The following is a 15,000-nucleotide window of genomic DNA, read 5'->3' as shown; positions in this document are numbered from 1 at the left end:
CTCCGACCAATTTCCTTCCCTTCCGTTTCATCTTTTAACCCTTCCTTCGCGCGCTTCGGTATACGTGAAAATAGCAAAACCCAATGGTTGTAGATAATAATTACTATCTATATCACAGATCCAAGTGACTAAACTCCTTGAAAAATATAATATAAATATACGTTACAGGGTGTGTTGTTAATGGTCACGTAAAATATATATCTATATATATATATATACATATACACACCATATGAATATGTATATAGACATATACGCACGGACGCACGCACACACACACACACAGAGACATATATATATATGTATGTATATATGTATATACGTACTCGCAGAGATGTGATCGACGAAAAGAATAGGCATAACGAAAGCGATTGAAACAGGGTGATTAAACTCATTTTAGTATCCATCTTCATCTTCATCTTCTTTTTCTTCTTCTTCTTCTTCTTCTTCTTCTTCTTCTTCTCTATCTTCTTTTTCTTTTTCTTTCTTTCCAATATTCGATGTCCCACAATATCTAAGATTCTTATTATACACTAGCATCAGAAAGATTGGAAATTCGTGAATTATTATTATCATTATTATCATTATCATTATTATTATTATTATTATTATTATTATTATTATTATTATTATTATTATTATTATTATTATATGAAAAGATCGTGAATGATTTAGAGAGATAAATTAAACGCAAGTATAATCCTTCGACCTAGTATATGCCGTTTGATTTCTTGTTTCTTTTTCTTTTTCTTTCTCTCTCTCTCTCTCTTTTTTTTTTCTCCCGAATGAAGTATATAAAGTTCATTTAATGAACTGCCTAGGCAAGGAAGAGTCGAGTTAAATAGCTAGACTTTAAAAGGAACGATCGATCAATTTACAATTGACTTTCTCTTTCTCTCTTTCTCTCTCTCTCTCTCTCTCTGTCTATCTGTCTTTCTCTATCTCTTCTCTTCCTTATGCCATGGGTCACGGCTAGAAGGTTGATTGTTGGTGATGGAAGTGGTAGTGGTAGGTGTATGGATAGGCAGAAAGTGTGGGAGGGATTATAAGAGGTCAAGGTCGTAAGGGAAGTTAAGAAAAATCCTTTCGTATAACGACGAAAGGGTTTTTTTTTTTTTTTTTTGAAAGCAAGCATCCATCACGATCCAGAAAGGAGATGCTTTTTTCGTAGGCACTTTGTAGTGTTCGTAGGGCACCGTGGTCCAGCACCGTGATCGAAGGACGCAACTTCTGTTTCTTTAAAAAGATCCACGATATCGGATGCTAGTGTTTAATAATCATCGGTTCAGTCGTTGCGATGACTGTACTCGGGATAAGAGGAAATCGTGGGAGTCGAATTGGAGTACTGAGCGTATAGATATAGCGCAGGGTGAAGCCCTGGCGGAGGAATGCCACGATGCGATTGATGATGAGCTCGATGATGAGACTCCGGCGAATCAATGGGGTTCGACAAGTGAGGATAGAGTTGGGAATTAGGGCTACCCATAGGAGAAGCCGAGGAGGAGCCCGTTGTTTGGTAGACACTCTGCGTTGATGATGGTGGTGGTGGTGGTGGTCGTGGTAGTGGTGGTGGTGGTGGTGGTGGTGGTGGTGGTGGTGGTGGTGGTTGTGGTGGAGGTTGTGATGGTGGTGGTGGTAGTGGTGGTGGTGGTGGTGATGGTGTGGTAGTAGTGGCGGTGACGGCGTGCTCGCGTGAATGAAGTGTGAACGGCGTGGTAGCCGAGGTGGGTGGACATACTACTTGCTGCGACGACGGTGATCGTTGCTGCGACAGGGATTGCGGCAGGGATCGTGACGCGCTGCCGTCTAAACACTAGTTGGTTGTCTGCGGATGCAGTAACGGTAGAGGAAGCTGTAGATTGTTTTGCTTGGCTAGGCTCGCGATCTCAGCGGCGATACCACCACCCTTCCCACCGGGTAGACCGTCCAACGACGATGGTCCCTCGTTGTAACGCAGATCGCAGACCGGACTTTCAAAGCCGGTCCCTGAGGCGCCGCCTGCGGTGCTCTGTGGCGTCGACGGATTGTGATTCGAGCCGCTCTGACTCATGTCGCGATGAACCCGATTTTGATGCCTTATCAAGTAGCTGTCTCGTACAAACGTACGCCCGCAAATCCCACATTCGTAAGTCGTACCCGCGGTATGCGTACGAATGTGTATGGCGAATTGACTCTTCGACGTAAACGTCAGGGAACACCTGTCACAGACCAAAGGCTTCTCCGCGACGTGACTCCAACGATGCGCCGTTACGTAGCTCTTTACCGCGAAACGTTTCTGACAGATGTCGCAGGCGTACGGCCGTTCGCCCGTATGCACGCGCTTGTGAGTATTCAAACTGCTCTTTTGCGTGAACCTTTTCAAACAGAGCTCGCATTGAAACGGCCGTTCGCCCGTATGAGTTCTCATGTGTACCTCCAAGTAAGGCTTACGACAAAAGCTCGCTTCGCACACCGTACAGTGGTACGGCTTGTTGCCCGAATGAAGTTTCATGTGTACGTAGTAGGAGGACGCGGAGGACAAGACCTTGCCACAGACTTTACAAGGCTGGGGTTTAGATCTGGTGGCTTCCTTAACGGTCTGCTGACCGGTGGACTGTCGACCAGGACTATCCGGTTGTATATTTTGACTCTGCTGTTGTTGACTCTGCTGCGACTGCTGTTGACTCTGCTGCTGATTCTGTTGCTGACTCTGTTGCTGTTGGCTCAGCTGCAACGAACTTTGTTGTTGAGATTGTAGGTGGCCTTCCTGTTGCGAAAGGTCTTCCCTGTCGTCTGATAAATTAACCATAGAATTAGAACCATCCGAACGGCTAGAAGCAACCGAATAAAAGCCCATCGGCTCGCTTTTAATCTGTTGGTCGAACATAGATGTCATTATGTCGCTCTGCTGCGGCTGAGCCAGCTGCTGTGGCTGCAACTCCTGCTGCTGCTGCTGCTGTTGTTGCTGCTGCTGCTGCTGGTGGTGGTGGTGATGATGGTGCGGCGGCGGCGGCGGCGGCTGCGGGTGAATTTGCTGATGGGGGAGCAGAGTCAGGTTGCGCTTGACAAACTGCTCATATCCTGCGTACCAATCCACCTGCATAGCAAGGAAGAACTATAAATCTTTTTTTCACTATGAACACTCTGCCGAGTATATACGTCGTACGGGGCGTACGTTCGCGAGCATGTCGGTTTGCGGATCCATCTAAGCGCGTTTACGATGCGCCAGGTTAGCTCCGTCGCTTTGACATTTATTTTTGACAAGTGACAGAAGGTAACTGGACGATCAGCTGATTGCATAACTTTTACGTGTGGCGTTCGAAACGCGAGGCGAGTTCGTCGTTATAACTATCTACGACGAACGACGCGCTTCCTACGACGCGAGCCACTCTATTTTTAAAGGGGCGCCGTGCGAAACGACGTTATATTTTCACCGTAAAACCGGATTCCCTATGACGAACAACAGGGCCGCGCGCGCGAGTGGGGGTCGCTTTCCTTCCCTATAGACGACGCGCCGAGCATTGTTTTCCTTCCCTCGTTTTTTTCTTCATTTTACGAACCTTTGCTAAGTGTAGTGGTCCGGGCTATGGTCGAAAAACGTCGCGCCTCATTCGAGCGCACACGCCTACCCTCCGGTCGAGCGGCTTCACGGGCAATCGCGAAACATTTGTAATGGGACAAATTGTTTTTCTCCGACACAAAATATAAGATGGCTGCTACTATATTTCGCGGACAGGCCACCTATATACAAGCACACGTTCGCCCGCGCGAACGCTGATTGACGGTTGCCAGACCGCGACTCGATTGGTCGACGAACCTTAAGGTCCGTATCGTCGCGAGCTACGTCTGCCGTTGTTTCATCCTCTCTCTTTGTTGTCACGTCTTTCTCTTTAGGGCGATCTTTACTTTTTTTTTTTTCTTTCTTTTTTTTTCTCTTGCCTCCCACCCCCCTCCTCCTCATCGCCCGTCGCACAAAAGTTATACGTTATTAAAAGAGTTTATCACTTTTATTCGTTTATCCGCGAGTAAACGTTTTCGCGACCTTAGTTAGAAATAGAGATTCTATAAGAATAGAATCTGATGGTCGAGGCTACTTTGAAACCGACAGATGGGAGTGACGATAATTATAATTCTATAATTAACGTTTGTCTTTGTAACCGTCCTTTTTCGTCTTAACAGTCGTCTCGAAAATGGCGGGAGTCTTACACCCGTTCGAATTTGCCGCCTAAACGAAAAGAAGCAACAGCTCTCTTTGCAAAGAGTCGTTCGAGCGAATATATCGATCGTGTCGCCTTTGGATGTTAAGAAAAAATTTTCTACCCCGGTTTCTCTCTTTATTTCGTTATATTATGTTCGGTTCGTTATTATTATTTTTACTTCGTTCGTACTTCGTTTACAAAGCTGCGCTCTGATTGGTCGACAGAGACGTTGGCTTTACAATAAACACGGAACTACATCGTATAGACTATATAACATAAATATGGCAACAACGTTGAAACTTAATTTATACGAGTACGGTTCTTCATTTTATATCTCGTTACCGCTCTCCTCCTTTCTTCTTTATTTCTCTATTTATTCTAAGTAATCGCTTGAAATATAACGAGTAATATAAAATTAACATTAACTCTATTACGACGATCTCATTTTTATGTGAAACTAACAACAATAATATACATTAATAAAGTCGGACCTCGAGAGAGAACCATTTCTAACGTTACATTAGTTTCATTGTAAAATCGTTGAGAGAATATTAACTCAAGTGTAAAAGAAAATCGTCAAATAGCAATCGTTATTGGTGGATATAATTCAAGCGATCTAGATAGAGAGATAAAAATAATATAGGTAAGAACATATTTTTATTTAATTCAATGATTATTCTAGATAGCACATGTTCGAATCTTCAAGGCTTATGTAGCTATAAAATAGTTCTATGGGAAATCTGCGACGTTGTTACGTACGTTAAAGCTTTCGTATATAAAAGTTTATTTCATTATATTCGTGTTGTAGATTGTAGAAAAATGGCAGTGCCAGCGGAGAGTATTATAGATTCAAACCTTAATGATCCGGTAACAAAAGCCGTTGTTGACAATATAATGGGTAATTTGCCTACAAAAAAACCTCTCGTTCGTTGTGACGATTGTGATTTATCCTTTACAAGCCAAGCAGTATTAGATACACATTTACAAGGCGCACGTCATGCCAAGCAGGTTTGCAATAGTTCTTTTTACTACTTCGTCAAAGTCTGTTATTCACGTTTATTTCTTTTATTTATAACTAATGAAAGCGAGCACGTTTATCATAGATAAGGTCAAAAAATATAATGGCGTCGCTTGAAGAAACTAAGGTAGCATTTACAAAGGATGCCGACACGAATGGGCTAAAATGTAATGTATGTAATGTCTGTCTCAACTCGATACAACAACTTCAAACGCATTTAAATGGTATTGTACCTTTTATGAGATAAGGTATGCGGATGAATCCAATAGCAAAATATTACAAAAGAATTCGTTTTTCTAGGAAGTCGACACAAGAAGAAAGCTATGAGAGGTAATAAATCAAATGCGGTAAGAAAACAAATGCCATATGGCTTAAAATGTAGTCGCTCTATATACATGGATAAAATAATAGAAAAAAATATAGTTGTATTGATTTATTGTTTAATTCTTTTTACATTCGCATGCTTGATATTGCTACTTACTTTTGCTTTTCATATGTTTTTTTAAAACTAATTTTTTTTTTTAATGATCATTTTTGTGCTTACGCCACAGTATTTTTCATAATTTATTCAAAATTGCCTACTTCTCGAATCTATAAATAATAATGTTATTTCTATATTATAGGGCTAAGGTACCACTTATTATAATTAATGTTTCCTATTTGTTACTTGTTATTTAGTATTATTATTTATTATATATTTTTGCTTGAGACTGATATTTATATGTTCATTATTTATTTATTTATTTGTTAGAGCATTATTGTGAACGTGGCATAATCACAAGTAAATCAATTATACGTTTAAATAATAATAAAGCAAGTAAAGTACATTTAATCGCTTAGTTCTGTAAGTGACATCGAGAACCCGTCGTTGAGTGCATAAATAATATTGGATTTTGTAAATTAAAATTGTCTCTAAACGATGTAGATGACGGAAGATAAAACAGCCACTTTCCATGTAGGGCTTTTTTTTATGCTTAAAAGATTAAGATTTAAAATCATAATTTTTTGAAATAAAAATCAAAATTTAAAAAAAACAATAATTAATTTATGCACAATAAACAATCCATGATACTTAACTGTACTTCACTATTATGATATATGAATTATGTTATTTATATTCACAAAACATTTATTAATATTTCTTTTCTCCATAGCATGAACATGAATATAGTATTGAAAATGATTTGTCATCGCACTATTGATCACTTGTACTACTGCGATACATAGCGTTGATTGTATATTAATGCTTAGGTGGGTGGTTTGGAAAAGAAGTTGTCACGCAAGGTAGTTCGTTGGTTGCTCCTGCAATCAACATACAGGATTCTGGTCCTATGAAGGCAGTCTCACTGTCATGCGATATATGCAACAAATTTTTCAACTCTCCTTCGCAATATAATGTGGTATAGTATTATACCTCATTCAGTATAATACAATTAATATTTATAGAGAAAAAATGGTACAAACTTATTTTTAAAAACTAGGACAACATATAACGATCATAAATTTGCAGCACATGAAATCCAAGAAGCACACTGGCAAAATGAAGAGAGCTAAGACTCAAAAAAAGAAACGATTTTCTCCATATTGGAAAAAACCGAAATCTGATACGAACTCAACCACCGTACAATCTCTGTCAAATAATTTTGTACCAGGTGGTTTTACGAATCAAACATAGTGCTAAGGTTTCATTTATTCTTAAGATTCTTTATTTCAGAGTATATATTAACACACTTCGTGTTGGTATATGTCTCTAACATAAAAAGAAAATAATAATAAAGAAAAACAAAAAAACACAAAAAAAAAACACAAAAAAAAAAAGAAAAAACTTGTATTGCGTTAATATCCACGAATCGATCTATGGCACTGATAAAATTAAGTATGTGGTCCATTTTATAATTGGTTAAGAATCAAGAAATAATTTTACCAATTATATAGTATCTTATTCGTCGATTTAACGCAAAAGTTAAAGGATCTGCGGGATAGCAAAGATGCTAATCTGTGATCTGAAAACTACAAACGAAAAATTTTATGTAAAAAAAGTTTATTTATAAAAAGAAATGTGAATATCTAAAGTCTTGTGAATAATAGTTATATACTCAGCAAATACATATATGCCGTTATTAAGTCTAGCCAATGTTATAATAGTGTTAGTAAAACGAACTTGTAACATTACAGTGTTTACCTGTCGTTAGAACGATAACATGATACTCCTCTGTTATTATTGTAAGGACAGTTAGGCATCTTCTATATGCTGTCGAACTTATGAGTGTCATAATCACGTGTATATTCGTATATTTGTCGATAGGGAAAAAGGAAAACAAAATTATTATTAATTTTCTTTATAATCGATATATATATATATATATATAAAAAAAAAAACATACATATATAAGAAATATAAATTAAGCTAACAAAATCTTCCAATTTTCATTATTTATAGTATCGGCGTCTTAGTAATAAAACAATAATATGTGTTTGTTGGGTATTAGCGATTGTTCTTTAAATGTACTACCATGATGTGTATATAAAAGTAATGTTTAAGTAAGAAAAAGCACAGTTAGAGCGAATGTAACATGGTGGTACACGACGTATGTACAGAATCTAATAAAGATTCTGTCTCCTTTTATATCACGTTTGATTTTATTTACAACAACCATTATAAGTAAACTTTATTACCAACTTTGCGTTTTTGTCCATTTGTCAATTCGTATCAACGATTAGCATTTTCAAAAGAAATCTTTTACCTTCCCCTGTGGGTCGGGGATAGAATATACCTACAGTATCCTCTGCTTGTCGTAAAAGGCGACTAATAGGGGTTGAGGTTGACGATTCGATCTCGTAAAAATTCCTGAGAAAAAATGTTACGGTTAATTAAATGTAAACGATCGATAGAGATCACTTCTGGAATGTAATGGATGTCTTAATGAATGAACGAATGAATGAACGAACGAACGAATGAACGAATGAATGGATTTATCGGCATCGTAAGTTTCATTATGTTTTAACAGAGGAAGATACTTCTGTATCGGTTATCGCACTGCTTTCAATCTGAAACATATATTACATCGAATATATATCATTTCTATTATAAATTTCTATTTCTAATGGAAAGAAAGAGAAGTAAATTTGTCCAACCTCGACGGTATACGTCTTTAGTAAACGTCGTAGTTCAGCATTTTGTTTCTTCAAAAATTCTGTTTCGTTGTTCAATCTTTTTCTTTCTTTTAAAGTTTCATAATACTGTTTAAGTCCAACGAGCAAACCATCCCAAAGACATTCTTTATCCGATGGAAACAAATCTCTGTACCTTTTCCAAAATTCTTTGATATCCTCGACGGTTAAACTTCGTGAAATTGTAACGTTCTTTTTTAATAATTTCTCTTTCAAAGATTCCGGTGTTTCCTCGCGTTTGATAAAATTATATCTCTCTATGAATTCCTTCAACGCTCTTGTGACATAGGACGCATCGATTTTTAGCAAATGTCCCTTTTTGCAGACCAATTGATTTCGTGGCCCGATTTCCTTTTCTTCCCATGAATTTTTCTTATCATAATTGGAAGAATTTGACGGTACATGTAATTCCTCTGATGAAACAGACGACGTAGTTTCTACCGAGGGAATATATTCTTGCGAATAATCCGTATCGACGCATGTATAAACGTTTGAACATACGTCTTGAAAGAAAACCTCTTCCTTTATAGTTTTTACTAATTCAGCAGCTTCTTCGTCTAGTTCTTCGCCGCAGACGGCAGGTACATCATTCCTGATTCGATGCTAACATCAATTTTACATAATAATAACAACATACGATTTATAGATGCTCAACGTTACATACGTGCTCGAAGATGACGAAGATTCCGTTATTTTATCCAGAGTTTTATCCAAAGCCGCACAATCGGGACAATAGGTATATGGCAGAAAGAAATTTAACAAGAATTGTATTTCCTCTTCGGATATTATGTTTAATGCCTGAAAGCATACAATTAACATCGTTTATTATTTTTACGACAAATTTATATTTTACGATATCTTCCGTTTACCTGAAAAACGTTATCTAATCTAATGATTATATTGTTCTCGGTCGTATACGGTATAAGTAATTTTTGTATATTTTCGTCGATCAGATAACTGGATTCCTTGGATATATGTTCCATTATATGATTTAATAAACGTCGTTCCAAATTGATGTCTTCAAAGGTAACAGCCTTTTTGTAAATAATTGGCATTTGTCTTTTTTCTTGAGCCTCGGTCTTTTCTATGGTAGGAAACGAATGAAATAATTGGAAATAATTTTGATACGTCGGAAAGTGTACAATAATGTTACCTTTATTTATGATATTAATAGCAGTACAGTAAGAAGGTAAATCTTCCTTTGTCAAAATGTCTACTTCGGGTGGTTGCCACGGTAATCCTAATGCTTCTTCGTGTATAATTCGATCGGTCGTCAAGATCTAAAATGTCGGACAATGTTACCGCGCACACTTTTACCAATCGACATTAATTATAAATTGTTTCGTCGAGTTACTTTATCGACCAGCTCGTTGACACGTTTAACATTCATATCCCATATTTGGAAATATTTTTTCTCATTGATATTCGTAAAATATTGAGACTTCTCTTCGAGTTCTAATATATTCTTATGTGCCTTAAGAACTTGTTTTGTCAGTCCTTGAATTTCCGATCGGCTATCTTCCTCTAATTTGACGTAAGTCTTTTTTAATTCGTTCATAATATCTTGAAGCCTGAGATAATAAGTATTATATAAGTATTACGTAAGAATACGATAGAATGTTTATTAGAACTTATTAACACCAACTTATTAATCCGTCTTTTCTGTTCATTTTTCATTATAGTATTTTCCTCCTCTTTGTGTTTAAGAACGGTATAACTATAATTCAATTTCTCGACGTTTAACATGCACAAAGCTTTCATATCCTGTAGCTTCTGTTGAAGGTCTTGATTCTCCAATGACGAAGTTATTTTTTGAGAACGATATTCCTCGTGATGTTCCGTCATCACCTTCTCCATTTCTTCTTCGTATTCATGAATTATACTTTTCCTTTTTTCGATACCATCTTGATTGTCATTCCGTAACTTCTCATAGAAATCTTTCCATTTTTGCTCGAGCGTTTTCAACAGCGATTTACGTTCGGCGTCCAACACGTTGTTGATGTTGTCCAGTTCTTTGTCATAAGCCTCGCTGATTATATTTAACTGTTAACAAAATGAAACTTTCTTTAGGTCACGTAAATCGTACGAAAATTCATTGGAATCAAATAATGAATTTACAGATCAACCTGACGATCTATTCTCTCGACCAATACATCAATATCTTCGTTTTGCTTTTTCAAATCTTCCGTAAATTGTACATCAGCATTCTCTAGTTCAGTTTTCAATCCTGTAATAATCTCATCCTTTTTCGCTAATAATTCAAGACACTTGCCATTTTGTCGCATCATCTTTTCTTCTATGTCCAATGGATCTTTCGATGAAAAAATTTCGGACCATTTTTCATCGATCTCTTTAAACTTCGACATACACTCTTCGTTATCTCTTTCTAATCTATCCAACAATGCTTCTCTTGTTTCTCGTACTTTCTTACGTCGTTCTAACTCTCGAGCATCGTTTGCAACTCTTACATTGGAGATCTATATTGTATTTATCATATATTTTCTTGTTAGAATTGATCTCCTTGACAAACGGCAAGATTTACATCGTAATTTGATAATATAATAGAGTCGATACTAACCACCTCTTCGCCTTCTACCTTAATCTGTTCTAAGAATTCGGTACTTGTAAGAATCTGTTTTTCGATAGGAGTTCTCTTAACGATTTCTATGCGATCCGTTCCATTATCCCTGAAAAATGAAATCCTTTTTTATTTTTGTTCGTCGTGCTTAAATAATCTAACTCGAGTAATTAATGTTCGTTGGACTTTCGAGCGAAAATAATCATGCTGATTTTTAATTAATTGTGTCTTGCTTTTTTTTTTTTTAAATTCATTAAGAAGAAGAAAGTAAATAAAGAATATACTTATGCAGAGCGCTCAAACGACGTTGAATTCGTTGTCTCCTGAACATTTTTCGTATCTTCGGATCCGACGATGAAAGTGATAATTCCATTGATACTTTTTCGGCATTTCCCAATTGCTTTTCTTTTGCAATCATCTTGTAATTATTTCTTTTTTCTTTTTTAAGTCGATAACAGATAAAGCTTTATTTATTAAAACTCGCAGGAATTTGATAAAGGGAAATTTTCGCTTTAAAAAACTCTTTAATCGAAGAAGAAAATGCAAGAGAGAGTTTATTCAATGAAGTATGTACATTTGCTTCGTCGACGTAACATGAAATAGTAATACAAGTTTGTTTGATCAATTTGATGTCACATATGAATTACAGAAATGATTGTATGATAATTACCTTCGGTCGGTAATCGTTTCATGTCGGTAATTATTTTACGTCGATAATAACTACAAATTTACTAAACATTTTCATCCGTTACCGAATGATCATAGGAAGGTAATACCGTCGGTAAAGAAGATAATTTACGAGCATAACCGCCGCAAGATGACTCGATGTGTACATATCGAAGTGATGCCGCCATTTTCTACAATCTTGCTAGTCATCCAATATCAAACACACGATAATAACAGTTCCGATATTGCGATAAACGTAATAATTTCGTAAAAGAACGAAACATTCGTACGTTTCATTCCAAAACAAATTCCTGTAATTATCGTTCGATCTGCATATTCGCGTTGGTCACAGACATAACCTGAATCCCATTAGAAGGAAAAGAAGTTTCCACAATTTTTATGTTCACGTCGTTCACGTAACATACGAATTCGATCATCGTAAGTGGAAAACCGTGTCTACTTTATCACACTTTTTATTCGTATGACCATCGACACGATTAAAAATGACGAATATAAGATTGAAGAAAAAAAAAAAAGAAAAGAGAAGAAAAAGAAAAGGAAAAAAGAAAAGAAAAGAAAAGAAAAGAAAAGAAAAACTCTCGGTACATAAAATCAACGAAGTCTCGAGACATACAAGTTCGTGTTTCATTGGCTAAAAGAACGTCGGAAGAGGATGACGCATTCCCCTTCATTGGAGTTCTCTCGCGTCGAAAAAGCAAAGAAATAATTCACGCGCACGTACGTACCGTTAGACTCGAAGAGAAACGTGGCAAGCTCCTGTGAAGAAGAGTTGTGTCTCTTTGACGAGAACAATGAACTCTTCTATCGTTCTCCGATAATGGGAAAACCTTGTGAACGAGGAACTACGTCTAAGAGGCCATTCAAAATGGCGGATTATAACCTATTAGTTTTCGAACGACCTTCAACGGTTTTCCTTCGAAGTTCGTACGAAGAGAAAGAGAAAGAGACAAACAGAGAAAATTGAAATTCTGAATCGATTTAATAAGAACGTTATAAGGTCGTAGAACGAATCGAATTCTTCGTGTATTTGTTCATAATGAAAGCATTATAGTGTCTCTCTCTCTCTCTCTCTCTCTCTCTCTCTCTCTCTCTCTCTCTCTCTTTGTATCTATTTATCTTTCTCCTTCTCCTTTGGAATAGAAGGCGAAAAGGGCAGGCAAGCAGACTAGCTTGAAGCATAGCACCTAGTACATATACTCGTTTTACCGGCCTGCTGTCTCAAATGGTTGAACGACGCAACCACGACGCCGACGCCGACGTCGACGACGTCGACGACGTCGACGACGTCGACGACGTTGACGACGTTGACGACAACGCTTTCTTGCAATACACGCGAAAGAGAATCGAGCGCGATCGATACTCTTGAACTGTAAACAAGGAGGATAAAAAAAAAGGGCATGTCGTTGTTGACGACGAGAGACACATGACTCATGCTATCGATCTGTAGCTTATACGATCGCCTCGAAAGCAATAATCGAGTTGGAACTCTGTCTCAAAATTCTAAGGACTAATAATCTTATTTACTGTACACTTATATAGAGTATTATCAAATTGAAAAATTGAAGAATTCTAAACAAAAATATATATATATATGTGTGTAAAGAGAGAGAGAGAGAGAGAGAGAGAGAGAAAGAGAGAATGTTTGAGAAATACGTAATAATTCTTCCGTATAAGGAAAAAGTTTCGTATGGATTTTCGTTATCCTCGTCAGCCGCCTCAACCGATTTCAGTTGGAATTCGTTCGAAAGTCGTTTCCGGTTAAAGCACTCGATAAAATAACTCGCGTTGGTATTAGAAACAATACTACGAAGATTTTTCTCTCTCCCACTACTTCGTATTATTACTAGACTAGTACTACACTACTACTACTACTATTACTATTACTACTACTACTACTACTACTGCTACTACTATACTATTATTCTACTACTGCTACTGCTACTACACTACTCTGCTATTACTACTACTACACTACTACTACTGCTACACAGTACTACTCGTCGTCGTTCTCTTTCTCTTTTGTGTCCCTCGAGGACGCTGGTCGATGCGAAAACACGATATCATATATCATTTTCGTCGAGTTTGTTTAACAAAAATACTCTACAGTCGTCATTTCATTCGCAACACCTTTAACCGTTGAACCAATCGGACATTGGAACGTCATCGTCAAGGGAACGTCAAACAGTTTGTTTCGTCGTACGAACGGGGCAAAGCGAACGAACCTTATGGCGGATCGTACCTACATATATACGTTTATACATACACATATATGTATGCATGCATGCATACTTATATCATACATCACATACATAAATATATATATATATATACATACATACATACATCACATACATAACATACACAGAAGCAACCACAAAGGCGCGGCGGCGACCGCCATAGTCGATGCCATGGACTCGCAACGGTCGTTGGTCGACACGAGTTTAGTGAAAACAAGATGGAGCATACGAGCGCCAGGCCCGTATATAGGCAAACCAGTTACCCCGACTATTTCGTTCATCATTTCTTTCATTTATATCCTCTTTTATTCATTTTTCTAACGTTCCAATCAATCGTGCGCTCTTAAGTTTGCATTTCAATGATTTATCTGATAACAAAAGTAACTTGATTCGTAAGAAATTTTTGAAAAAAGTTAAAGTTAGGCCTCTCGAGGCGAGTAAGTTACTCGATTCGATTGAAATATAACGAATTTCACGAGATTAGGCAAGTGAGAATGCATTTATTATCGAATATTATTATCATCATCGTCATCACTATCATCGTCATCATAATAATAATAATTATTATTATTATTAATGTTATTATTAAATCGATCGATTCTCTTGTAGAACGGAGAAAGTATCGAGTTTCTTTTCTTTCTTCACGTTCATTTACGAGAATTGTTTAGGTTAAAGGGACTCCGTCGTCCCCCTTAACAAAGGCTAAACTTTCGATCGTTAGTACGTGCATACGCGTCAGGATGGTTAAGTACTTTTTTTTATTATCCTAATACATAATCCAATAGTCCGTCTTTATTCTCTCTCGGTAGAAAGTACAGATGTCCCGGGTAATTGGCTGCACCTAAAACGGCCCTGGAGAAGAGCGCTAGAGAGAGAAAGAGAAAGAGAGAGAGAGAGAGATAAGTAGATAGGGAGAAAGAGAAAGAGAAAGAGAAAGAGAAAGAGAGAGATAGTAAGAAAGATGGCGGGCTTGCGTTGTGTCGTCGTCGTCGACGACGACGACGACGACGACGACGACGACGACGACGACGACGACGACGACGATACCAACGACGATGACGGTGCGACGGTGCAGGAGCGGACACTACGAGGGGCCTTGCAAGAGAGAAAAAGATGGAAAGAAGAGTTCTC

At 37.4% G+C, this 15,000-nt stretch overlaps 3 protein-coding genes and 1 long non-coding RNA gene across 9 annotated transcripts in view; 2 read left to right on the top strand and 2 right to left on the bottom strand.

Moving 5' to 3' along the window:
* LOC122636755 (zinc finger protein 32-like) overlaps window positions 1-3,873 on the bottom strand; it is a 4,035-nt gene extending 162 nt beyond the window's left edge. Inside the window, exons 1-2 of one of the 2 annotated variants that reach the window (XM_043828342.1) lie at window positions 3,540-3,873; window positions 1-3,076 (exon numbers count right to left, since the gene is read on the bottom strand). The exon at window positions 1-3,076 is cut by the window's left edge and continues 162 nt beyond it. In XM_043828342.1, the coding sequence (XP_043684277.1) occupies window positions 1,814-2,875 (1,062 nt within the window). In that variant the 5' untranslated portion in view covers window positions 2,876-3,076; window positions 3,540-3,873 and the 3' untranslated portion in view covers window positions 1-1,813. Of the gene's footprint in view, window positions 3,083-3,539 lie in introns of those variants that run through there. The other variant, XM_043828341.1, reaches the window with a different exon arrangement.
* Window positions 3,874-4,073: 200 nt separating this feature from the next.
* On the top strand, window positions 4,074-7,822 carry LOC122636834 (zinc finger protein 385B-like). The gene is made up of 6 exons (XM_043828470.1): window positions 4,074-4,821; window positions 4,987-5,186; window positions 5,282-5,420; window positions 5,497-5,526; window positions 6,448-6,596; window positions 6,707-7,822. The coding sequence occupies exons 2-6, from the start codon at window positions 4,998-5,000 to the stop codon at window positions 6,869-6,871; spliced, it is 672 nt and encodes a 223-aa protein (XP_043684405.1). The 5' UTR covers window positions 4,074-4,821; window positions 4,987-4,997; the 3' UTR covers window positions 6,872-7,822.
* Window positions 7,823-7,972: 150 nt separating this feature from the next.
* On the bottom strand, window positions 7,973-12,778 carry LOC122636831 (dynein regulatory complex protein 1). Of its 5 annotated transcripts, XM_043828458.1 has the most exons (11): window positions 11,616-12,115; window positions 11,230-11,383; window positions 10,946-11,054; window positions 10,494-10,844; window positions 10,013-10,410; window positions 9,722-9,938; window positions 9,521-9,647; window positions 9,237-9,451; window positions 9,032-9,165; window positions 8,332-8,959; window positions 7,973-8,244 (listed from the first exon to the last, which is right to left on the bottom strand). In XM_043828458.1, exons 1-11 carry the CDS (start codon window positions 11,635-11,637, stop codon window positions 8,191-8,193), a joined length of 2,409 nt encoding a protein of 802 aa, XP_043684393.1. In that variant the 5' UTR covers window positions 11,638-12,115; the 3' UTR covers window positions 7,973-8,190. The 5 variants fall into 5 exon arrangements, with proteins under 5 accessions (XP_043684393.1, XP_043684394.1, XP_043684395.1 ...); XM_043828459.1 differs by lacking the exon at window positions 11,616-12,115 and adding an exon at window positions 12,358-12,778 and having other exon boundaries at window positions 7,973-8,959; window positions 11,230-11,387; XM_043828460.1 differs by lacking the exon at window positions 11,616-12,115 and adding an exon at window positions 12,358-12,778 and having other exon boundaries at window positions 7,973-8,959.
* LOC122636837 lies at window positions 12,258-13,212 on the top strand. Its single transcript, XR_006329081.1, has 2 exons — window positions 12,258-12,349; window positions 12,773-13,212. It is a non-coding gene; the product is annotated as an uncharacterized LOC122636837 (long non-coding RNA).
* Window positions 13,213-15,000: the final 1,788 nt, after the last annotated feature.

This window comes from Vespula pensylvanica, chromosome 23 (assembly GCF_014466175.1).
Source record: "Vespula pensylvanica isolate Volc-1 chromosome 23, ASM1446617v1, whole genome shotgun sequence".
Taxonomy (NCBI): Eukaryota; Metazoa; Arthropoda; class Insecta; order Hymenoptera; family Vespidae; genus Vespula; species Vespula pensylvanica.
The sequence above is the reverse complement of the archived record's forward strand: the minus strand, read 5'-3'. Positions and strand labels throughout refer to the sequence as shown.

Excerpts from the sequence above, each read along its gene's own strand:
- LOC122636831 (XM_043828457.1), bottom strand. The coding sequence starts at position 11,637 with ATGAAACGATTACCGACCGAAG. Across the intron at positions 9,939-10,012 it reads CAGAAAAGACGGATTAATAA|GCTTCAAGATATTATGAACG; the intron begins GTTGGTGTTAAT and ends TTATTATCTCAG. Across the intron at positions 9,166-9,236 it reads GATTAGATAACGTTTTTCAG|GCATTAAACATAATATCCGA; the intron begins GTAAACGGAAGA and ends GTATGCTTTCAG.
- LOC122636834 (XM_043828470.1), top strand. The coding sequence starts at position 4,998 with ATGGCAGTGCCAGCGGAGAGTATTATAGATTCAAACCTTAATGATCCG. Across the intron at positions 5,421-5,496 it reads ACTTCAAACGCATTTAAATG|GAAGTCGACACAAGAAGAAA; the intron begins GTATTGTACCTT and ends TCGTTTTTCTAG. Across the intron at positions 6,597-6,706 it reads CTCCTTCGCAATATAATGTG|CACATGAAATCCAAGAAGCA; the intron begins GTATAGTATTAT and ends ATAAATTTGCAG.